We start from the raw sequence: 26,090 nt of genomic DNA on the forward strand, positions 1-26,090 counted from the left end.
TGGAAATGGGTCACTTAGCTGAGTGCATATCTGGCAAATTCAGCAAATACAGGCAAAATAATTGACTGAAACACCTCCATTCTCTCTTTAAATTAAATTAAGTTCTGCACTCAGAAGCTTAAGAATTAAGAGATGTGTGATTTTTTTCCCTCAGGTAGCTTTTATTTAAAATCTAAGGACACAGCAACATGCATCTCCTGAGCCTTAAAAACTGCTTCTGTCCAGGAAGAGATACACAGAGAGAATGATACACAGATGGGAGGGGGCAGAGAGAGATTTTTATTGGAAGCTGTTAAAGTGGTTGCTATGAGACCTTCTCTAGCTACCCCAGGAACAGTCGTGAGTGTGAGGCTGATAAATCGTACCTCCTGTATCATACCTTTCTTTCTTTTCTATGTTGCTTTTATAGTTGTTTAAGATCAGAGCAAGCACCTGTCAGTTGTTTTTTTCTGCCTTCTCACTCTCCTCTGGTTCCTTGTGCGAGATGGAGCTAGAAAATGAAATGATCAGCTCCTCCAGCAATTCTTCAGCAGGCTCCAGGGAGTACAAGGTGGTGATGCTGGGAGCTGGGGGAGTTGGCAAAAGCGGTAAGTTTTTTTTTAAATTAACAATGGGAGGGTGGGGGGGGATCAGGATGTAAACTTCTGAGCACACGAACGGCTTGATAAAGGCTTTCCTCCCCCCTCCATCCATTTTTCTGTTTAAGTTCATTTTGATTAAAAAGGGAAAAAAAGCAAAAGTAATGACTGGGAGAATGAGTCAGCTTAGTTTTGTGGCAGAGAAAATCATTGAACTATTTTCTGGTTTTTAGCCAGCCTTTTCTGTCCTTTATAGGCATTGAGATATAGTCAACCTGCAGCTGTTATCTTACTTTTCCGTTCTGCATGTGGCAATACCACTGTAACCCTTTTTAAGGGGTACCGGCACACTGGCCAGTGAATATGTAACTTGTGGGCCTCTAAATCCTCCTTCGTAAAGGCATGGGAGAGAGACTGCTTGCAAAACTGACTGCCAAGTCAGCTGTGCAGAAGAAAGTGTGAAGGATGACTACAGCTTCTAAGTTACTTCTTTATTTTGTGTCATGGTGGCTCTGCTAGTGGTCCTCACACCTCCCATCTAGGAAGTTACAGGATGCATGTTTAAGTCTTTCTCCAGGTCATAAGATGGATACTCAGCATATTTTAATATTGCTGTCCAGTGTCGGCCAGGCATAATATCACCTGCGGTGGCCTCTCTTCAGAGCAGCTATTATTTGTCCAGGGACAAGGTTTTATTTTTCTCAGATGTTATCACCGTTTGATTTATTCTCACTGACACTAGTGTTCTTTGAGTGAGAAAAGAAAAGAAAAGAAAAGAAAAGAAAAGAAAAGAAAAGAAAAGAAAAGAAAAGAAAAGAAAAGAAAAGAGGCTTTGCTGAGCATGTCATGTCTGTCTTTGTACTAGCACATTTAGCCCAGCACAACAACTATATAATTAATTTGCTGGAAATGACTCTACAGCTGTGATACAGCATCCAACAGTCCAGCTTCCATTCAAGTCTGAGAGCAGGCAGAATAAACAAGCTGTAAAACTGTACTGATACTGTAGATGAGCTCTATTTGTGACCTGCCTGGCAAGACTAGATGAAAAGTGTTACATTGTAAGCAGTGAGGATATCATTCTCTATATCTAGATGTGGTATCTAGCGTTTTATTAGTTTTAGTTTTAGGGTTGCCTCTGTCACCTAAGAGGACTCTGCCCCATTGATTTTCCTCTCACCAAGCAGGTGACAATGATTGCAGTGTTCTATGCAGAACCGACTGCTGTTCACAACACAAAATAAGAGAAATTGGGCTTCTGATGATATTTTACTGTATGTGTTTCCCAACTCACTTTTATGTGGAAGGAAGGTCTCTATGAAATATGTTTCTACCATAAGTAGCAACAAACCAAAATTTGTTTTCTTTTTCTGAGAGTTTCCAAAAGGTGGCAGCAATTTTTTCTACCTTGACTCTACAAGCATCATTCATTTTAGAAGTTTAGCTCCCCAACCACTGTGACCACTTAAAGTAAAGATATACATGCTGAAATATTCAGAAAGGAATTGGCTTATGAGAGATGAATCTCAGGGCCAAACTGAGGAAACTTCAAGGGATTACTAATGTCTACATTTCTAGCACTGGAAAGGTCATGATGCCTACATGAAGTATATTCCAATTAGTTCATATCTTCCTTGTTTGGAAATGAAGTTAATGGTTTCATGAAAAACAAGACTGCTTCCAATGTTTTGGAATTTCCTGAATCAGCCTGGTTGGAAGCAAACAAAGCAGGTGGGGTGTGTGTTTGTTTCCACGTGAGTGTGTGCTTGTGTGTATATGCGGGGGGGGGGGGGGGGGGGGGGCTGAGTTGGGTGAAGAAATAAGGGCTATATTGGAAAGACATAGGCTACATCTAGACTGACATGATTTTCCGCAAATGCTTTTAACAGAAAAGGTTTCTGTTAAAAGCATTTGCAGAAAAGAGCATCTATATTGGCCCGGATGCTTTTCTGCAAGAGCACTTTTTGCGGAAAAGCGTCCATGCCAATCTAGACTCGCTTTTGCGCAAAAATGCCCCGATGGCCATTTTTGTGATTGGGGCTTTTTTGCGCAAAACACATCTGAGCTGTCTACGCTGGCCCTTAAGGACTTTTGCCCGAACGGGAGCAGCATAGTATTTCCGCAAGAAGCACTGATTTCTTACATGAGATCATCAGTGTTCTTGCGGAAATTCAAGCTGCTAGTGTAGACAGCTGGCAAGTTTTTCCGCTTTTGCGGAAAAACTTGCCAGTCTAGACACAGCCCTAGATTTTATTCAGCTTTGAGGTAATGGTAAAATTTAGGAAATTACTTATTGTGATGGGACAACCTTTAAGGGTTAAAACCCAGCCTTGAGTGAAGGTTTAGAGGGTGGAGCCTGCAGATGAGACAGATGCAGCCAATTAGGGTCCAGCTTGGGCTGTATAAATAAGGGCTCCTGGAGGGAGGAGAACAGATACTCGTGTTGGGGAGCAGGAGGGACCTGGCTGCCAGGGAAGCTGGAGGCTTCTTGGTACAGAAAAGTGCTGGGGAAAGGCAGGCAGAGCTGGGGAGCTCTGGCCTGAACTCACTCCCAGGCTGCAGGGTCTGAGGCGAGGCCTGAGTGTACTAAGGCTGTAGGAAAACAGCCAGAATAGGCAAAAGGAGAAGATCCACAGCCCTTACCAATGATGAGTGGCCATTTCAGACTGCAGTTTTCCTGAGAGAGGAGCTAGATGAGAACTGGCAGTGGGTCACTGAGGAAAGGTCAGTGTAGGGAATTGGGGGTTCCCTGGGAGCAGAGGACCCCAGAGTACAAGGGCACTGACATAGGACAGTATGAGTAGGGCAAGAAGGGTCTTCGGGCTGAACCAGCAGAAGGTCTGCAACGGAAGCTGGGACACTGACCAGCGGAGGTCACTGGTTCCCCAAGTGACCAACTGAAGGCGCTGTGAGGGTAAGCGCCTGCCCTGGGACACCTATGCAGAATAACTCTAGACTCTCAGGGTGCCTCTACACTGCACCGTTATTTCGAGATAACAATGCGAGTGTCTACACAGCAATTCCGTTATTTTGAAATAATATCGAAATAACAGGTGGCTTATTCTGACTTCTGTAAACTTCATTCCATGAGGAATGATTCCTCTTCCAAAATAGCTATTTTGAAATAGCTGCAGAGTGAATGCTTCACTGCTGCTATTTCGAAATAGCTCCTCACCAGGGCCATTCTAAGTTATTCCTCCCCAGTGCCTCCTGGGGCTCTAAATTGAGATAGAGTGTCCATAATAGGGGACCCTGCCTTGGACTAATTTTGAGGCTTCCCAGTAGTGTGGACGCTCTATTTCAAAATAGGCTATTTCAAAACATATCTTCCGGAATATCTTATTCTGAAACTAGCGAATTAGCCCGTCATAAGATTGGATTTTCAGGTCTTCTCTCCTGAGCGCTCTCACTCCATCTCTCTCTCTCCTCCTCCTACCTCCCCTGCTCTCTCTCAGCTCTCCTCTGCTTCCTGCCTCTCTCTCCGTCTCTTTCTTTCTCTTCTCCCCCTCCTGCCTCTCACTCTTCCTTTCTCTTCTCCTTCTCCTCCTGACCTCTCTTCCCTCCATCTCTCCCTGCCCCCCTTCCCCTCCCACTGTGGTGCTTGGCTGAGTGCTCCCTGCTCAGCCGGGCTGCCACGAGGAAGGGGGGGCGGTGACATACACGGCCAGGGGGTGGGGCCATTTATGTCACTGCCCCACACCCCCTTTCCCCTCCTGCTGCAGGGGAGCCCAAACGGCCCCTTGCGCTGCTGGCTCCCCTGGTGGTCCAGCTGAGGGGTGCAGCCCTCAGCTCAGTGCCACAGCGGTAGGGGAAGGAGGGGCCGTGATGTACACGGCCCCGCCCCCTGGCCGTGTACGTCACCACCCCGCCCCCTTCCCCTCCCTCCGTGGCAGCTCGGCTGAGTGTTGCGCGCTCAGCTGGGCCACCACTGGGGAAGAGGGGCGGGGCACTGACATACACGGCCAGGGGGCAGGGACATGTACGTCACTGCCCCACCTTCCCCTCCACAGTGGCGGCCCACTGAGGGGCGCAGAACTCAGTGCCACGGCGGGAGGGGAAAGGGGGTGGTGACATACATGGCCATTCCCCCTGGCCGTGTACGTCAGTGCCTCGCCCCCCTTCCCTTCCCGCTGGGGTCCAGCTGAGTGACGCAGCGCGAGCATGGGGAGCGCCGACCCCAAATGGCAGCTTGCAGCCACTTGCTCCCCCACCGGGGCCCAGCTGAGTGGTGCTTGTGCTGCGCTGGGCCCCGGCGGGAGGGTAAGGGGGGTGGGACACTGACGTACATGGCCAGGGGGCGTGGTCGTGTACCTCAGCGTTACAGACTCATAGGCACTGGGCTACTATATATATGATAAGCATGCTGTGCAGATGTAACCTTACAAAAGATCATCTAGTCTGACCTCCTGCACACTGCAGTCTACAGATCCTCTTCCACCTAGTCCTGTAATAGACCCCTAACCTCTGACTGAGTAACTGAAGCTGTCAAAGGATGATCTAAAACCTTCACATTACCAATTCGTACATACATATTGGCTGCTAGGGAAGCTCTATTCCCCACAGTCCTTCTGGGCCTAGAAACTACAAAGAGAATTTATTCATTTGGTGTCTTTGGGATGATTTAGTTGGGATTGGTCCTGTTTGAGCAGGGGTTAGACTTGATGATTTCCGGAGGTCCAACCCTATTCTTCTATGATACTATATTATGAAATCACTGATGCAAAAACCCCTGCAGCTAAGTTTTTCTCCTTTTTAAAACATCTGAACTTCTGGCTTTGTATTGATTTGTAAGGAGGAGGACAGAAATGTAATAAGAAATGATGGCTTCAAATTGTTTATGATATAGCCAAAAATATGCAGTACAGAAGAGATAACTATACAAAAATCATGCTGTCTTAAAATTTCTCACCAAGTTTTTCAAAGCCAAGGGCATTGGTTGCTTATCTTAAACATAGTAAATTGAGCAATCCAACTGAGGAGTTGTATCTATCACTGATTGGCATTTGGACAATCTTTGTTATAAATGAAAGGAGGATTTGGCTCTGCTTTACAAGTGCCAGTATAACCCACACACCTAGGCTACGTCTACACTATGGCTACATCTAGACTACATCCCTATGAAATAAGGGATAAGGGATCTTTTGGAATAGGCTTTATTTTCCACAAGATCAGCGTCTAGACTGGCGCTTTTTTCCAGCAAAGCTCCGTGTGGAAAAAAAGTGGCAGCCATGTTTATGCTAATGAAGCGGGGCAGATTTAAATCTGAGCTCCCGTCCTCTGGGGCGAGAAAAGCCCCGTTTGTAACTGCGGATCCGACATAAGTCGGATCCGTGTAACTGGGGGACTGCCTGTACCTCCTTTTGGGTGTTATAAGCCTCTTGAGGAAAAAGGGGGTTTGCACAAAAAGAAAATGTCCACACTGTTTGTCTTTGCGCAAAAACCCCAGCACAAAAATGGAGCAGCAGAAAATATGCAAATGAGATTGCAACTCATGTAAATGAATCCCTCATTAGCATATTTTTTTGCCAAGAAAACTCATAGTATAGACGTAGCCCCAGTGGCAATTACACCAGGAAAAAAAAGTCTGCAATAAAGTACCAAACTTTGTGCAAAATAATCACCTGCTTGCTTTGGGGTTTCATTGCTAACTCAGTACTTGCACTAGGTTGACATAAGGCTTTAATGAAACCTTACTTTGAACTAACTGGGTATGATTTATGGCTTGTACAGAAATCATGTGAAATCGGCTGTTTTGAAGGAGAAAACAAGTGGAATATATTGAGTTTTTCCTGTCCTGAATCTCAAAGTGAAATGTGGAAGTTGTGAGCTCATTTGAACCCAAAATTATAACATATTTGGAAATCACCATGAAGATAGCAACAAAAGCCAATGGAAAAATAAGAGCAGAAGTCAACTGAAAATTGAGCTGTTACCAGTAGAACTGACCAATGTTCCCTCTAATATTTTCTATCCATGTGCAGAATCATTTGTGTTATGTGCTCTGAGGCATGTGTGGGTATGCACCACCACAGTAAAAAAAATGCTGGGGGTGCTCTGCTAATCAGCTGGGCGGCACTGGACTCTCCTGGGTTACCGCTCAAGCGCTCAGTTTCCAGGGAACACTGGAGCTGACAGATTTCTGGTGAAAATCCTACTCCAACACGAGATGGACCATGGCTAGAGTTCTAAACCTGAACTCCTTGGGATTTGAGTCTCTCCATAAAACCCTCAGAGGTATCATGTTTGTATCTGAAAAATGACGAGGAGTCCTATGGGGTCTCGAAGACTAAAAGCCTATCACTGTAGTGTTGTTTCCAGATGGGAATATAAAACTGCCAGAGGCCTAGTTTCTGTTTCTGATTAGATAGTGCAGAACATTTTTTTTGCATGATTTTGGCCTAAAATGGCAGATATTGTAGAACAGCCAGTCTCACAATAGTTATCCCATTCAGTGTAGCAGAAACCTAATAGGAATAGATAATGAGATCTTAATGATGGGGCATCCAGATTTAAACCTTAGCTTCTGAACCCAAATCTTGAATTCTAGCCTAAATCCCAACCCTCCTAGCTCATTGTTAGTTAAGAATAGTGATGTGTTAACCTCAAAGGTTCAGTTCAACCAACAATAATTGAATCTCATTTAGTCAGTGGCAAGGAGAAACCAACTGAGCCATCTGGGCTTATTTTAATTAAAATACAGAAACAGAGTTACATCAGACATATTATAACTGAGCAAGTAGTTTCACTACAGTTAATGAGGACACAGCAGGATACTGTTCCAGTTTGTCAAAAGTGAGCTGACCACTGGATGTTATGTTTTCAAAAGTGAGATCCCTTTCTGACTTGCAAAGGAATCCTAAAATGTTATTTCATCCACTTTGAGGATGAGACCCAGTAAAGCCATTCTTTTGAATTTCTTTGATTCAAGATGGATCCAAAGCCTGCACTTTGAAACCCTGCTGCTTTTGAGGTCATTTAGACCTGAAAGCAAATTTTGCACAGACCCCCATTCTATAATGAGCTGTACCAAAATCCCCGCTCCAAATTCCCCTAACTTTTTTCTCCAACAAAGTTTCAATCCAGATGTGAACTTCATGGGTCGAGTCATCTCTAGTTTTGATGGCAAATCACAGATCTACTCGACATTGCTCATACTAATCCTAAATTAGCTTGTGAGGTTCACAAACCTTAGGGTATGACTACAGTACAGAGAAGATTGAAGCTGCCGCTGTAAATCTATCATGGTTCGAATTAGAGGTCTAGTGATGACAGCTAATTTGAACTTTGAGGGGCACTCTGGTCAATAATGGTAGCCCTGCTTCCATGAGGAGTAAGGGAAGTCAAAGGGAGAGTGTTCTCCCTTTGACTTCCTGCAGTGTGGACAGTGCCAAAAGTCAAGTTAAGGTACTTCAACTTCAGTTATGCAATGAATGTAGCTGAAGTTGCATATCTTAATTTGACTATATCCTGTAATGTAGAAATACCCTTGGGCTGTGTCTACACTATGACTTTTGCTGGAAGAGGCAATGCAAATGAAGTGTGGATTCACTTTTTCTCACGCTTCATTTGCATAATCCCCTCCGATCCATTTTTGTACAAGAGGTCTTTGCTCAGAAACAAGAGAGGCATAAGGATCCTGTGCAAAAGGTTTTTTTTTTTGCTCAAAACGGAAGTGGCTACACTGCTTCTTTTTGCTCAAAACCCCCTTGTGCAAAAAACATCAGCAGAAAATATTGTAACGACATTGTGACTGTTGCTAATGTGTCCGTCATTTGCATACTCTCTGCCACAAAAAACTGTAGTGTAGACATAGCCTTAGTGTTTTCACAGATCATGTGTGTGTGTGCAAGAGAGAGATATAGAGAGACAGGCTATGTCTAGATTACACTAATCTATTGGAAAAATCTATTACACAATTTGCATACTTTTTTCCGATAGTTTTTTCAGAAGAAACTTTTCCAAAATTTGACCCATCTACACTGGGCCAAATTTTGGAAAAGCCTCCACTTTCAGAAGAGGCCTTCTTTCTCATGGAAGGAGGAAGACAGGGCTTCCAAAAGAGCACATCTGCTCTTCCCCCCCCGAAAAGCAGAAAAGCAGATGCGTTACCTAGATGCAGCAGAGATTTTCTGGGATACCTCTTGTATCTCGGAAAAATCCTGTAGTGTAGACATAGCCAGAGAGACTGAGTTTGACTATAAATATTCATAGCTCTATGCCTGAGTGGTGAATCTAGTTTCAGGAGCGACCCCAGCTAAGCAACACAGTCTAACTAGCTTGGTTTAAACATTCTATTCAATAATAGACAAAAGACAAACAGAAAAGCCTCTGAAATCTGGAGACCATTTATTTCCAGCTTAATTTTAGCAACACCAATGATAATTGATTACAGCATACTCTGTGAGATATTTGCATAATCCTCTTGGCTAATTATTGCTAAGAATAGTAACAAGCTGAGTTATCCTAACATTTTAATAAAATAACTCTGCCTCAAGAAAGATATTATTCCCTAAACGATGCTTCAATGCTGGTCAGATTTGTCCATGTCCTGAAAAAAGTCACACCTGCATGGCTGAATGAAGGTGATTGGCTATGTTACTCATAAAACCATTGAGACAAAGCCAGTCCATTCGGGGTAAAATTGCTGTATTGGAACACAGCACATCCAAAATAATCTGTTAGCCACAGAACAGATAGGCTATGTCTACACTGTCAGCTTCTTGCACAAGAACTCTTTTGCAGAAAAGTTCTTGTGCAAAAAGTCTTCCAGAAGAGAGCGTCTACACTGGCATGTGCTTTTGAGCAAGAGATATGTTTTTACGCAAGAGCATCCATGGCAGTGTAGACGCTCTCTTGTGCAAGAAAACTCTGATGGTCATTTTAACCATAGGGCTTTCTTGAGCAAGAAATTCATGTTGCCTGTCTACACTGGTCTCTTGCACAAGAACAGTTGTGCAAAAGGGCTTATTCCTGAGCGGGAGCATCAGAGCTCTGGTGCAAGAAGCCCTGATTTCATACATTAGAATGTCAGTTTACTTGCGCAAGAACACGCGACCAGTGTAGACAGGCAGCAAGTTTTTGCGCAAGAGAGGCTGCTTTTGCGCAAGATCGCGCCAGTGTAGACATAGCCATCTTCTAGATGTGTGTCCCCGTGGGTCCTCCATTGTTGGTGTCAGCCTTGTCCCTGTGCCGCACCAACAGTGGAGCACCCATGGGGACACTACTCGAAGAAGAAGGCTGAGTTAGGGACCAGGTCTTCTTGACAGAGGCCCCCAGAGCTCCAAGAGAGAATAAAAAGTAGTCTCATGATGGAACCCTAGCAGTGATAAGGCTAGGAAGCATAAGCTTGAGGCCATGTGATGTGCAGTCTTCCACATGGAGAAGCAGAAGACTGTAGTCATTGGTTCACTCCTTATCCGTGTGCCTGGGGCAACTGCTGTGAAAGCATCAGAAAACTGTAAAGGAGAGGAGACTCCAAACCTCGATCAGGAAACGTGAGGAGTAGTTTGGCTGTCTACAAGCAGAGACCCCACAACCCTGAAGCAGAAGACATAAATAAATCATGTCTGAAGAGCACAGATGGGGACCTCCTAGATTTTAGACATTGCCCTAGAGCTGGGCGAGATTGGGGGAGGGGTGGAAGTGTGTAATAAGCGTCTTAGGGCCCGTCAGTCTTGTTCACTTAGCTGACTTTTGGACTTAACAGGAGGAAAGCCCAGCCACTGGGCACTGACTGGGGAGGAGAGCAGACAAACTGCTCCAACCTGGTAGCGCAAAGCCTGATTGAGGGCTAAGAGGTATCTGAGGAGTCTACCAGTCAGAGCCCTTTGTAGGAAGGTGAGCCAGGACTGGATTGTTGAGCAGATTGGGAAAAGTATCTGTGAGTGAGCGTGAAGACTGCCCATTGCACCTTGGGCCTGCTTGTAAGGAAGAGGGCTGGATGCTGTTATCTGGCTAGGCCAAAGATCCCTCTGCTTTTGCTGTACATTATCTAAGGGACGCAGCTACCCTGTGAGGAACTAAATGCTGTAATGCGGCTTGGCCAGAGGGTCATGCCATATTTGTGACTGGAGCAGTCCAAAGAACATAGTGGAAAGCTGAGGCAGAAAGGCTGCAATGTCACACTAGGCTGCAAGGGGGCTCTGCGATGGTGAGTCTTGCTGTAAGTTTGTTTCTCTTAGGCTACGTCTACACTGCACAGTTATTTTGGAATAAGCTATTCCTGAATAGTTATTCTGAAATAGTTTATTTTGAAATAGAATGCCTGCACTGCAGGGAAGCCTCAAAATTAGTCCGAGGCAGGCTTCCCAAATGTGGGGGAGGGGCTATTTTCAAAAAGTAGAAGTGGAGCGTCTAAACACTCCTTATTTTGAAATAGCTATTTCGAAATAGGCATTATTCTCTGTAAAATGAGGTTTACAGAAGTCAGAATAAGCACTCCCGTTATTTCGACATTGTTTATTTCATAGTTGGTGTAGTGAGCAGGGTTGGCCCCTCACTGGCCCCAGGGAGAAATAACCCCTCTCTGAACCCGGCTGGGCTGAGATGAAGCCTGCCCCTTTAAGTTCACAGAGGCCTGGGGGAGGGGCAGGAAGTATAAAACCTGTGCCCAGAAGCTCAGTAGGGGCCCAGCCTCTGGAGGGAACAGAGGCCTACCCTGAACTCTCATGTCAGGAGAACCCTGAGGATCTGGCCAAGGCTGACGACCGGCCCGGGCCACCAGGCCCAGGCGCTGAGGAACAGACCCTTTTTTACCTACCCCCAGTCATGGACTATGGAGACACTGAACCTGCCACTGCCTGGGAGCCAGGTACAGACTGAGGGGGAGTCCAGAAGTGTCCCAGGGGAAGTGGAGGATGGTCAGGTGGACCTGATAGCCCTGTGATGTGTGTCAGCATGTTTCAGAGCAGATTCCCTGCTGACCCCAGTGACCATCAAGGCTGCTACTGCCAGGGCCCTGGGCTGGAATGTGGTGGAGTAGGGAAGGCCTGTGTCCCCTCTGCCACCCCTCATACTGGGTGGCAGTCTCCCACCCCGTACCTGTGCTGAGAACTGTTGGTTTGCCTGCCCCTCCCTGAACCAAGGCCTGGGCCGCCATTTGACTCTTAGAACCATGTGTTTGCCTGCCTTGCACTGAACCACAGCTTGCGCCGTCTTTGACTCTGAGAACTGTGTGTTTGTCTAACCCACCCTGAACCAGTGCCTGGGCTAAAACTGACTATGGGAAATGTTTACTTGCCTGCCCACTCTGAACCAGGGTTGGGGCTGTGTTGCCATTTAGGCTAGTGTGGGCATTGCGGCCTGCCCTGCTCTCAGGCCCCACTGTCTTAAAGGGGCCATTGGACTAATAAGTATAGGCCTGAGCACCAAACGGGTCCAGGACTGAGTGAGAACTCTTACAGCTGACCATTATTCTGAAATAACTTTGCTGTGTAGACGGACACTGCTATGTACATTGGACAAATGTCTCAGACACTTCGCCAAAGAATCAATGCACACAAAACTGATATCAGACAGTTTCACAAAGAAAAAACAGTTTCTTGCCATTTCAACCAGAAAGGGCATTGTCTCAATGACTTGACTACCTGTATCCTGCTTCCAAGACAATTTAACACAATTTAACTGTCATTCATGCTTAAATTTGACACTTTACGACTGGGCCTTAACAAAGATGCTAATTATCTTACCCATTACAAAGATAGCTTCCCCAGTTATCACCTCTAATATCATTAGCTCACAGACATCAACCTCCCTCCACATCCTCCCTCTGTTCTGAAATTTGATTTGTCCTTTTTACACGTGTTCACTTTTTTCAATTGTATCCCTTTGGTATATATGGTCATGCCAATTTTCTTCCACAATTTGATTTGAGGAAGTGGGTCTGGCCCACGAAAGCTCATCATCTAATAAACCATCTTGTTAGTCTTTAAAGTGCTGCATAGTCCTGTCTTTTGTTTCAGCTAGACCAGACTACCACACCTACACCTCTATTACTATGCCGCTTACTTAGACTTTTGGTAAAACCACAGTGTGGCACCAAATTGCTTCTCATGGACTTCAGGTTGAAAAGAGTGGGTGTGATTCTGTCACCTGTACTCTCACAGAGTACAACCTTCTAGGGTAACCAGGTCACACTGACCTCAAAGAGATCGTTGGGGGGAAAGTGGGCTGGTCAGCATGAGTTAGTATGAAAAATAGCAGGACTTTGAGTGCCCACACTTCTAGCAGTTTGAAATGCATGATGGCTGACTTTGCCTTTGTTTCAGAAGCATTCTAAATTCCGGGTTCAGAGCTTACTTTTGTGCTGCCAATGCTGTACAAACTCCTCCCTTTTTACATTTAATGAAAGGTGAGCCCCTCATGGAGTAATAAATAGACATATTAGGAAATAACATTCCCTCTTCTTTCTACCTGGAGAAAGGTAACATGGGTTGTTATCCACTCAGCAGCATGAAACACATTGTTCAGTTATTTATTTTCTGAATTTGGACAGACATCAGACAAAATTTGCCTCAGGGAGGAGCGTTGAAGGCATTTCTTTTTTGTGGCTGTTTGTGTAATTCAGTAGCTTGAAAGGAAGAAGACTTCTTTGAGGCTCCCAGTTGTATATTTGATGGGATGATTTCTGTTTGTCAAATACCAATTGGTTATTGAGAACATTGTATATAAGAACATGCCATAAAAATTGCCATACTGGGACGGACTAATGATCCATCTAGCCCAGTACCAGACTGGGGCCAGTACCAGATACTTCAGAAGTAACAAATGGAATTGAGCAATTTCAAGCTATCCATCCCTTGTCATCCAATCGCAGTTTCTGATAGTTAGAGGTTTAGGGACATTTGGACAGGGATCGTATCCCTGAACAGCTTTGCTAATGGCCATTGATGGACCTATCCACCATCTCAACCTTCTCATCTAAGGCCTGAATTAAGGAAGCATTTAAGCCAGTGTTTCTTCAACTTTTTAAGACCGAGGAACACTAAACAATTATTTTTATGGGGAGCACCAAAGATTTTTTTTTTGAGCCAAAAAAAAAATGGGAGGCTTGCCTCTTTAAGGGTGGCCAAAAACAAAAGTTGTTGACCAAAACCAAAAAGCCCGCAGGGAAAAGTTGTTGAGCAAAACAAACAAACAAAAAAGGGCAGAGAAAAGAAGTTAAGCAAAAAAAACAAAAAACAAAAACAAAAACTGTTTGCCCTTTTATCAAGAAAGCAGGCATTGCCCTTTTAAGGGTGGCCATTTTGAACTCTGTTCTCCACGGCACACCTCTAGCTGCCTCGTGGCACACTAGTGTGCTGCAGAACACACTTTAAGAAACGCTGACTTAAGCACATGCTTAAGTAATAAGGACATAAGAACTATATGCAGTTCTGGTCTATTCAGTACCTGAAAGATGCTTCCAAATTGGAAAGAGTTGAGACAAGGTCAACAAAACTGAGTAATGGCCTAGAAAATTTAATTAACTATGCCAACTGAATAAAAGACTACATTTGTTTAGCTCAGTCAAACAATAAGCCCTGATTCTCCACTCTGCTACTTATACATGGATAACATGGTGTGTCCTCGTTGAGAATTAGGCCCAATGTCATGGCAGGATAAAACATTGTCCGAATCACCATGAAAGATGTCTATCCAAACTGCTCTTAAATATCTCCGGTGATGGAAATTCCACAACTACCTGAGGCAATTTATTCCAGTGTTTAACCACCCTAACTCGTAGGAAGTTTTTCCTAATGTCCAACCTAAACCTCCTTTGCTCCAATTTAAGTCCATTGCTTCTTCTCCTATCATCAGAGGCCAAGGAGGACAAATTTTCTCCCTCCTCCTTGAACACCCTTTTAGGAAACGTCTACACTGCCACCCTAGTTCAAACTAGGGTGGCTAATGTAGTCATTCAAACTTGCAAATGAAGCTCAGGATTAAAATATCCTGTGCTTTATTTGCACATTCCCGGGCGCCGCCATTTTTAAATGCCTGGTAGTTCAAACTCCCTGCCCATGGCTACACGCGGCACGGGCTAGGTAGTTCTAATTAAAGCTCCTAATTTGAACTACCGTTACTCCTCCTGCAATGACACTGCAATGAGGAGTAACGGTAGTTCAAATTAGGAGCTTTAATTCAAACTACTTAGCCCGTGCCGCGTGTAGCCGCGGGCAAGGAGTTCGAACAACCAGGCATTTAAAAATGGCGGCGCCCGGGAACGTGCAAATAAAGGCTGGAATATTTTAATCCCGGGCTTCATTTGCAAGTTCGAATAGCTACATTAGCCACCCTAGTTCAAACTAGGGTGGCTAGTGTAGACATACCCATAGATACTTGAAAAGGCCTCTTCGTCTTCTCTTTTCTAAACCAAACAAGCCCAGTTCTTTCAGTCTTCCCTCATAGGTCATGTTTTCTAGGCCTTTTATAATTTTTGTTGCTCTTCTCTGGACCTTCTCCATTTATATATATGATCAGGGCTCGCCAAACCGCAGATCGTTCTGGGCATGCGCAGATCGCCAGAACCCGGCTCTTCCAGGTTACAATCTACTCGCCACAGGCGAGTAGATTGTATAATTTGTCAAGTCCTGTATATGATAATCTCTAAGGGCATGTCTACACTAGGAAATTATTTGGAAATAACTACATTTTAAATAACCCCCCAAATAACTCTTTCAAAATAAGCATATTCCCCGAGGAAAGCACGAGTACAGATTTCGAAATAACCAGCCTGTTATTTCTAAATAACAGGTTTGGTAGTGTAGACGCTTCACTTATTATTTCGAAATAAAGGGGGCTATTTCAAAATAACTCCCTAGTGTAAACCAGGGCTAAGGTGCTCCAGGGCTATTCATTGCTTTTTGGTGTGTGTGAAGTTACTCACATGCTAGATCTTTGCAGGATCAGTGCCTTACTCATCATCTCTGATTCACAATGCTGTTTGTCGGGCTCCTGTGTGGTGCTAGTGAAAAATGAAAATCAGCCAATTATTGTGGCAGTTGTCTGGTTTGGAACTGGGGATTTGGTTCATTTTCCCCTTGATTCAGGGTCTCCCTCTCAGACACACTCATGACACCTAATCATGATGTGATGTAAATGTAACACACCAGTGGATTAAATGAGCATATTTAGTTTTCACACACCAACTAATTTAAAGAGGTTTTCCAGCCACTACTGTAGATGGGGGATTATGTTGCTTTCTCTTGTAATTGATTCTTATTAAGGAAAGGAAACTTTTTTGACCGTTGAATTGTTTCCACAACAAAAAAAGAGTCTAGCTACAAAAAGCCTCCAGATGGAAGCATTCCTGCTGGTCCCAAGTAAAGTCTGAAATAAGGAAACAAACTCGGCTGCCTGACAATGCTTGGATGCTGGGAGTCCCTTTGCTATACAGCACACCATCTGTGAAGCAGCCACGGGGGCTGCATTTTCCATTCTAACCCATCTCTGATGCTGAGCCAAGCCATCTGCAGTTCAGGGCACATGGTAGCTGCTGTAGTTAGGGTGTAGAAAGGAATTCATTAGAGAGACCCTTCAAAGCACAATTAGGAAAGAATATGGGTTTTGTTTGTTTTTCTGCTGCTGTCATCGACTCATGTCCCCTGTCCCTGCCCTTATTCTTTTCCACTTTTAATTTCTCCACTGACTTTAATTAAATTCCCTGGAAGCCAGCAAGCATGACAAGGCTTTTATTTTGTTTTTCCGGAATAAGGAGAAGTGAGGGAAGTCGTCAGACCCCCACAGTTCTACTAACAGGGTTGCATGCTTTCAATACACTATGCAAGTGTGACCCACACTTGTGATGTGGTTCACTGGCCCATGTAGTGGTACTTACTGCCAGAGATAAGAATAAGGGAGTTCTACACCCTAAGCTAAGTGCCAGCTTGCTTTATAGCTCTAGCTGTAGGGGCTCCTATACTTAGGGTTGCCAGATTCACAAAAAATACCGAGCATGGTGGCAAAAAAATTGGCTGAGCAAAGGGAAAAAAAGAACCTAAAGTTGCTGAGAAAAAAAAAAGATACACAAAGAAAGTCATGGCCCCTTTAAATCCTTTTAAATCCTCACACACTCTCCCTACCCCTGCCAGATGTGGAGGGGGAAAAATGTCCCAAGCAGCCTTCCATTCGAGGAAAAACAAAAAATACCCAACACCTGGCAACCCTACCTATACTAACATCCAGAGCTCCCAGATTCCAATTTGCCCTGTGGTAGTCATGCAAGTACTCAGCTGCATAACACTCACTGTCTTAGGAAGACACCTTACTCCACAGATACTGGTGAAGTGACACCTGTTGATACCAGCTGAAAACCAGGGTCAAAATACTTCAGGTCAAACCTGCCTTGCTTGCTTGCCTCCTCCCATAGGAACACACCTAAGTGGTAGCTGTAGGAGAAGCAAAATTCAGAGAAAGAGGCAGATTTGTATGCAACGTGGTTGTAGCTGTGTTGGTCCAAGGGAATTGGAGACACACGGTTGGTGAGGGAACAAGCTTTGGAGCCACACACTGTTCTGAATGTGAATTTGATTGTTCTGTATGTGACCTGTCAGTTCTCATTCTCAAAGGAAAGCTGTACAACACTTAAAAAAATGCTTGGGAGTTTAGCTAGGCACTAAAATCTTGGCCTGAAAGAGACGCTAGATTTGTGGTTTATTATAACAATCTGTAAACCACTAATGCCCCTCATCTTAGACTATTACTGTGGAGGTGTTAATGGGTCATGTTACCCTGAATGGTGTCTACACTAAACAATCAGTTCCACCTTGCTGTGCTACTTGGAACACTTTTTCTGGACTGGAAGAAGAGCTTTGTGTAGCTCAAACTTTTCTCACTCACCTACAGAAGTTGGCCCAGTAAATCATATGACCTCTCCCACCTTGTCTATCCCTGAAATTATCTTATTGGGATTGTGGCATTTGTACCATGTTCCAGACAAGACAATTTTTTGCAATAAATACAAATCACTTTCCCCATTTTTCACACTGGCGAAGATCGTTAACGTGAACTATTCACAGAAAGTAAAGAAACGGAGAAACCTAATTTAATTTGAAAACTTTAATCCATATTCATTGATTTTTTTTCCCTTATCCATTACAAATTTTTGAGACAGATTTTAATCATGATCAGCTGGCATGACATTGCACATGTTTCCTACTATTTGGCACCAAATTACATGACCCCTCACCTACAGTTTATGTTCCTACATAATCCAGCTTTATAATACAGACAAGCCCCATCATGCAGCTTGTTTGCTTTGTGCAGCACCAAGGAACCATAAGTAGAATTTCAAGTCCTGAGTTATGTGGAACGGTTCATAGTGATCATTTTACCAGGGCTGCTTACAATGTTTCATACTTCCCTATGAGGCCTCTGGATTCTTTGAAGGCTGGAATGTCGATGTCCCTTGAGTGAAATAACCTTAGCTCATGCCAGTGGCGAAATGCACAATATCTTGATGGCAACTTTCCTTAACTGTCTGCAAAACAATATAACAGAGCTGTAGATTTTTACCTCAAAATGCTCACTGTTGTAAATCAACATAGCCATATTGACTTAAATAGAGTTATGGTGCCTTCAATCAGCTGAGCACCTGGTCCCTGTAGCCTAGAGCTTAATCCCTCTGTTGCATTGCTTTAGCAGAAACGTGACTTCTCTGCTATCTATGTGTGTTCCGAGTGGCTCAAAAGCAAATTTACAGTCACTTTCAATGTGCCTAAATACAATTCTCTATTTGGACAGTCCTCTCTGGAGTGGGGATTCTTTCTCATCTGTGGAGGAAGAGGATGAGATGAGAGGTCAAAATTGGGGCTAGAAAGAAAACAATTCTGTTTCATGTAAAATGTTGCAGGTTTCAAAACTTGCTGTCATTTTTTGTTTCAATGAAGCCAAAGCCTTCCAGTTCTTTTGGTGATAAAACATGGGTGAAATACCCCTTTGATAATAGATGCTAGCTTAGTAGTTTGGCACCTTGCTTAGGCTGTAGGGGACCTAGAGTTTAGTCTCTTCTCTTTCTGAGGCTCTGTCTATACTACCAGGTTATTTCAAAGTACGTTATTTTGAAATAATAACTCTGGATAGGTACGTCTTTCAAAAGAGAGCATCCATACCTCAAAACAGGATTGAAAAGCAATCTGCTTTTTCAAAAGAGAGCATCCAGACTGTGTGGATGCTCTCTCAAAAGAAAGCCCTGATTGTTATTCACAGAATGGCCACCAGGGCACCTGTGCTTTTTTCGATTGCCTCTTCTTTCGAAAAATGTCCCCGTTCTGCATCCACACAAGCCTTTTTTTCAAAATAACTCTTTCAAAAAAGGCATTCTTCCTTGTAATTTTAGGTTTATCAATGTTGAAAACCTCCTGTATTCTTTCGATTTCATTTCAAAAGAACATGATTGCAGTGTGGACGCAGGTGACTTTTCTTCAAAAAAAGGGCAGTTTTTTTGAAAAAACTATGTAGTCTAGACGTACCTGATATGTCTATATAGCGGCATTATTTTGAAATAACAGTGCACGTCTACACGGCAAGCCCATTATTTTGAAATTATTTTAAAATAATGGGCTTCTTATTCTGACTTCCATAACCCTCATTTCATGAGGAATTAGGGAAGTCAAAGGAAGAGTCTTCTTTCAACTTACTGCAGGGTAGACAGCACCAAAAGCTGAATTCAGCTACTTTGACTTCAGCTATGCAATTAACATAGCTGAAGTTGCATATCTTAATTTGACATTAGGCTGCAGTGTAGACGGACCCGGTCCCAAAATAGCTATTTTGAAATAAGCTTATTCCTCTTCACAAGCAGGAGTTATTATTTCGAAATAACAAGCCCATTATTTCAAAATAACTTATTTCAAAATAAGGGGAATTATTTCAGAAGAACTCCCCGATGTAGACATGCCCTGAGAAAGAGCTGAGCTTTGATTTGCAGTCTTCCACATCCTAGGTAAACTTACTAATTTTCTGCACTTTGCTTGCACACTGTCTTTCTGAAGTTGGAAGGGCAATGGAAGTGTGAGAACAGGATTTATGGAGGGAACAAAATAAGGTGGGAAAAGGATTATATAACTGAGGGTATGTCTAAACTACATAGCTCCATCGACGGAGCCACGTAGATTTGTTTGTTTGGCAAAGGGAAATGAAACCACGATTTAAATAATCGCAGCTTCATTTAAATTTACATGGCTGCCACGCTGAGCCAACAAACAGTTGATCAGCTGTTTCTCGGCTCACTGCACTAGTCTGGATGCTCCCCTGCCGACATGAAAGTCCTTTATCGACTTCCCCGGTCAACCTCATCCTACGAGGCATAACGGGGAGGTCGATAAAGGGCTTTCAGCTAGGTGCGGGAGCGGCCAGACTAGCGCGCTGAGCCGACAAACAGCTGATCAGCTGTTTGTCGGCTCAGCGCAGCAGCCATGTAAATTTAAAGGAAGCCGCGATTATTTAAATCGCAGCTTCATTTCCCTTTGCCGATCAGCCTAATTTACATGGCTCTATCGATGGAGCCATGTAGTTTAGACACACCCTGAAAGCACAACAGTAGAAATTAAAGTGGAAAATAAAAAGATGCACATGTGAGAGTATAATAAGTACAGTGGAGGCACATAGGGAAAAAAAGCCAAGGTAAGAGTGTGGTGAGAGAGAGTTTAAGGACAGCGAGAGTTATTCAGATCCTACAACAGAATTGGGCCCCTGATTCTTGTTCTTACCATTTTATCCTCTTCAATCTAACTGTGTCCCTCCCCCCCCTTTCTGAAGGCTGCATGCTTGTAACACCTGTCCTAAAGTGCCAGATCTCACCCCTCTACCTTTTGTTCCCAGTGGACTGGCTTCCCAGTAGAATCTAATCTAATCTAATCTAATTCTTACTTGTCTACAGGTTCACTCTTAACAGTAAGAAGTAGGACTCATTCTGCCACTATTAGCAAATGAATCACAAACCTTTCTGGATCAGTCTTTCTTCCAGCCCTGCCAGTGCTTCGAACCAAAGTCACCCAGCTTCTAGTAGTGATGCTAAGCTTATGTTAAAAACAGTGCCAGAGACAGCAGTGAATCACTTGCTGTGTGTTCCTCACATGCCTCCAAAAGTGGGATGTGGGAGCATTTAGGGACCAACTCTGAGATGTAGCAAGTGCCTTTTGAAATCAATGGGGATGTCTCCGTGCTGGGAAGGATTAAACACAGAGTCATGCATCATATCACTGCTTGGATTTCTCTTTTTTTTTTCTCCTGCAGTGCTTGAAAATATAGTCAGGCTCCATTTATCCCCAGCCCGAAAGAGCAAAGTGTTAAGAAGCAAAGTAAAACATATGTATCCATCTTCCTTCTTCTCCTAGCCCTCCTTGCAAGTGATCTAGCCAATACATGCACTCTCCCTTCTCTTCTCATTTATTTGAATTTGCACGGAACTAACATCAAGCTATTCCTATTAAAAAGGAGGAGAGATGGCTGTAAGGAGAGCTATAAAAATACATTGCCAGTGACCATAACCATTGGAAAACCAAAAACAAAACCCCCATTTCCCTGAGATATTCTCATGTGAGATTTATTTAAATAGAAAATAATTAGATCTAATTCTTACTTGCCTAATGACAAATAGGTGTTCCAACTCTGACATGTTCGTCAAGGATGAATTATTGAAGGCTCTGCCAAACCCAGTGAGACAACGGCTTTTCACTTATTGACAGTGACACTATATTACAGGAATAGAATATTTGGTGATTGAATGCCTTTCATTCCTCAATGTCATGCACTTGAAATGGAATATGGATCAAGACAGCTTGCAGTATCGGAGGGTTTATTTCTAAAGCATCACTGTCTATGCTGGATGAATCCGAGTCTTTTATGTTTGTTAATCAAGTATTTACTTGATTTACCTTAGCTGTGGCAATAGGGACATAGCTTCACTGCAGTCGGCAACACAAGCTGTGTGTCTTGCCCCTTGTTCTGTAATTAAGTAGAAGGCATTCGGGGTGCTACATTGGTACCTTATTCTGCAAGGTTCTAACCACCTCCTGTCTGATGCTGAGCACCCTCGATTCCCAATAAAGTCAATGGAGCTGAGGACACTCAACACTTATAGCACAACAGTGAAGCCTTCCCTATCTACGTCATTAGTGCATGCAGAATAAATACTGTGATGTGGGACTGAGAGCGGTTAGGCTAGCGTGGTCTTTCCTGTGACTGCTTGCGGAATAACCCAGGCAGCACAGAATACATAATGGTGGAAATGCTTCTGTAACATTCTCGAATGGATTCACAGTGCTCATCAGATCTGGGCTCAAGTTCAACATGATGGACAAGACCTCATGAATAATTCATTTTGAATCTAGTGCCTACACCAGGCGTGGGCAACAATTTTCGCATTGGAGAGGAGTGTCAATAAATTTTGGTACGTGGTCGTGAACCAGCTCCACCCCCCAGAAGGGGTCCGGCCTGGGTGGAAGGGGCGGGTCTGGGGACTTGTGACCCCCCCGGAGTTGTCTGGGGCCAGAGGCTTTGAATTAAAAACATAGAAAAGAGCTCCCGGCTCAAGGCCCTTCCACTACCATGTTGCCTGGCAGCCCCCTGGGGTTGCTGCATTTATTTAAAGGGCTCAGGGCCCTGTCCCATACTGAGTAGTGCTGCGAATGTGAGCTGTGAGCTATTTAAATAGGATCTTGCTGCCTGAGCCACTGCCTGGAAATTCAATGACATGTGCAGCAGGATATAAATAGAAAACAGCCAGATGCAGTTTGCAGGCCGGATCCAAGCATTAGGCAAGCTGGATCCAGCCTCTCGGCCGCATCTTGCCCAGCCCTGGCCTACACAGTTGGTGAAAAATCAGGAAGTGCTTCCCATTTCCCTCCGTGCCTCCAAAGCCCTTTCTTTGCATGAGCTTTACTTTAAAGTCAATGGAAGAATTGACCAAATAGAGGGCTGTGGTTGAGGTAAAATAACACCTATTTATCTTAGGGGGATGCATTCAGCCCACACCATACTTCATATCCCCTTTTATTTTTCTCCTGAACTACTTTTAAGTGTATCGCTTGTTAATGAAAAAAAACAACAACCCTTTGTATTAAAATATGTGGGTTTTGAAGGGCTTTGATTTGTAAACAATTGAGTACTTTGCCTTTTTCCCTTCTTCCTCTAAATTTTCTGTATATTTCTCTGAGACTTCTAAAAATTACACATGCTGTAGTAAGTGATGGCTTTGTGACTAATATTATTTGCATTATCATAATGTGTGGGAGACCCAGTCATGGAGCAGGTAAACTACAGATAGAGAAGGACTTCTTGTTCCCTCTGTGGCTTCTGAGTCACGTCAGTTTTGCTGACGTGATAAGTGTTAGCTCAGCACAGCCGAGACGGAATGTGTAGCTCCCAGAGATATACAGAAAAAAATGTTGCGTGCTCTGCCTCACGCAGAAAACTGGAAGCTAAATACTGATTATGGAACCTTTCTTTTCCCTTAGCACTGGAACAGAAAGAGCACAGCTCAATTTTCAGATGCTAGGCTGGGTTTGAGAAGCCAAAAAATCAAGGCTTTCATCAAAATGAGGACATTTGATCAGAAAACCATTGGGTGGGTGGGTGAATCTACTGGGAATGCTGTAATGACCTAAGGTCATTCACTCCATGTTGCTCACCAGGGGTTTGGAATGACCAAAGAGACCGTCTCCAGAGAGTCCCCTCCCCCTTTTTTTACACTGAGTGCTCCCTCATACAAGATTTTGAGGGCTAAGGCCTTATCCAAAGCCAAATCATTGGGAGTCTTTGTTCTGATAAGAGTCATGTAGTCACAAGACCAAGTGATGATGTCACTAATTAAAGTGAGGGAGAGACCTAGTTCTAGTGGTGTCTGTCTCTTTTGAGGCAGCAAAAGGCTCCTTATCTCCTTATCGGCTCTCCCAAACCCTGTCACAGAGAGATTAGAAACTTTAGGTGTTCCCCCCCAGGATGAAAGCTAGTAGAGCAACCTGCTCCATCTAGTGGCCTTTGGGGTGTTTCTAGAGGCCCAATGCCTTTCTTCTTGCTAAGGCTTTCTGAGCCACAGCTTTAAATCTCCATATGAGAGACATGGTATCTGGTAGTTAGGGTTGCCAGGTGTCTGGTATTCTACCGAACAGACCGGTATTTGCGCTCTTTGTCCGGTAAAAAAAAATCAGAAGACCGGCCATGTGCAATGTCCAGTATTCTTTTCTGGTTGTGCACGGGACGGAAGCCTGGTGTGGGCAGGGGGAGCGGCTGGGAGGCGTGGCCACGATTGGTGCTAGGAGCCTGTGATTGCGCAGTAGCCTGGCAGGGGCGGGGGCAGTGGCTGGGACTCCCTCGCCCCCACCAGGCTTCTGTGCAATCACAGGCTCCCAGCACTGATCTCAGCCCCACCTCCCGGCTGAGACTGCCAGGGTCGGAGGCGGGGCAGTGATCGCCGCTCCTGGTGCATCAGAAGCCTAGCGGGGGAAGAGGGAATGGCTGGGACTCTCAGGCTGGGAGGCGGGGCCACGATCGGCGCTGGGAGCTTGGGAGTCCCAGCTGGGAGGCGGGGCCACGATTGCCAGTCTGGGCCCATCAGAAGAGGCAGGGGGAATGGCTAGGAGAGGCAATATTTATTATCCTGTGCTTCTTTTTCTTTTTTTGCTTGACCAAAATACCATGTGTCCAGAATTTTTGGGGGGACCATCTGGCAACCCTACTGGTAAAGTGTTTGCATCCCACCCAGTCCCTATTAAAGTCAGGGAGCATACAGTTCTGCCATTAAATGTGAGCTTAATACCTCTCAGCCAGTCTCAGCCAGCTACCCAGATCATTCGTCACAGCACGAGTGAAGCTGAGGCAAGGACAGGGTCGGAAGCAGTCTCAAAAGAAAATCTGTGACACAGGACAGACCTCCCCGCCCTTAGCAGGAGCCTGACAGAGCAGCAAAGCTCGCTCCTGCCTGCAGCTGTCACAGCTCCAGGATGCTGGCCAGGGTTATCAGTGCCCAGGTGGCGTTGCAAAAACTAGGACATCCTTATACTGATCAGAATTCCTGGCAATGCTTCTAGTCTGCTGTGAAAGTCTGAGTGGCCAACTTCACGTTGTCATTTTCAGAGATTATTACCCTGTTCCTTTCACGAACGCTATTAGCCAGGGTCAACATTCCGGCCGCATCCTTGATTGATGTAAATATTGAATGAAACTCCATGGACCAGGAGTGGAGGGTCCAGCCTTATTCTTTCCTTTAACAATCATAAATACACAGTAGCCACTCCTGTGCCTGGTTCAATGCAGTGCAAAAATTCCCATGCATGCATGTGATACCTATAATGTGATCTATTTCAACCTTTTGTGCATCCTTCTATCCATTCCTAGTGTTAACAGCTGTGTACATGGATGCAGACTCTCTCTTTTTTTTTCCCTAGGGGTCCATGTGGCATCACAAGTTGGGAAACCTAATCCCCAACGTGCAGCTCCATCACTTAGACTGCAGATTTAGATTCCGATTTCTATTGGAATGCATATATCACTTTGATTAATGACCTCTTTCTTGATTTCTAAATATTAAAAATCACATTGAAATTGCTCTCACTGCATGAAGGGTTACAATGGGATTTATATCTACCCCTGAGCTAGCAAGTGAAGTATATGCAGGTGGAGATCTGAATGCATTGAAAAAATGATGCATATGCAGGAATTCCAATATTAACCTTTCCTCTCTTTTTGAGCTGAGAGGAATAGAGCCAGTTTGACGTTATCACATCTGGAGCTCTCCTTTCTTTCTTAGAACATGAGCTTAAGCCCCTTCTCAACCTCATGTACTCCCCACCGTGTTTGGATTGTCAGCTCGGGAAGGCAGTGTGGTCTAGTGTAGACAGGATATGACTGGAATGAAGATGTTCGATTTTGTACTTCAGTCTGCCATGGCCTTGTGGCTTTGTACCTCTCTCTGCCTGCATTTCCCCAGTTGCAAAAATAAGAACAATGATACTTGCCCTTCTTTGCAAAGTGCTTCTGGGTCTAAAAGGGACAGGATGATGTCAAGTTATAGGCAATCCACCACAAGGATAAATTGTTCCAGTGGTTAGTTACTTCCACTGTTGGAACACAGGTGCCTTATTTCTAGTCTGAACTGATCTTAGCTTTAGCTTCTAGCCATTGAATCTTGTTATACCTACCCCCGCAAGCCCCCCGCTGAAGAGCTGTTTGAAGTCTCTTCACTATGTAGCTACTTGTAGACAAGTCACCTTTTAAAAGGGGAATGTGGGAATTTCAGCTCAATTTTGCAATCCCCCCCCCCCCATTTTAAAGCCAGCTAGAGCAGCCATGACCAACCCATGGCTCGTGAGCCACATGCGGCTCTGCCCCTGCCCAGGGTGTGGCTTGCAAAGCCCTCCCCCTCCCCCCTGCATGGCTCGTAAAGCTGCCCCCATTTCCCTGCAAATGGCCCTCTCCTCCCAGGCTCTCTGTGCTCACTGGGGCAGGGGAGTTGTCCAGTGCAGTCATTAAAGATGGAGCATTAAAGATGACATTGGCCGGTGGGCGCCTGATGTGGCCAAAAAGCCTCTAAAT

General features: G+C 44.5%; 1 protein-coding gene across 1 annotated transcript in view; it reads left to right on the forward strand.

Moving 5' to 3' along the window:
• The first annotated feature begins 281 nt into the window (after positions 1-281).
• Positions 282-26,090, forward strand: part of RIT2 (Ras like without CAAX 2) — a 281,316-nt gene continuing 255,507 nt past the window's right edge. The window contains exon 1 of the mRNA XM_006136787.4: positions 282-587. Within this exon, the coding sequence (XP_006136849.3) occupies positions 485-587 (103 nt within the window). The 5' untranslated portion in view covers positions 282-484. The remainder of the gene's footprint in view (positions 588-26,090) is intronic.

This window comes from Pelodiscus sinensis, chromosome 6 (assembly GCF_049634645.1).
Source record: "Pelodiscus sinensis isolate JC-2024 chromosome 6, ASM4963464v1, whole genome shotgun sequence".
Lineage (NCBI taxonomy): Eukaryota > Metazoa > Chordata > Testudines > Trionychidae > Pelodiscus > Pelodiscus sinensis.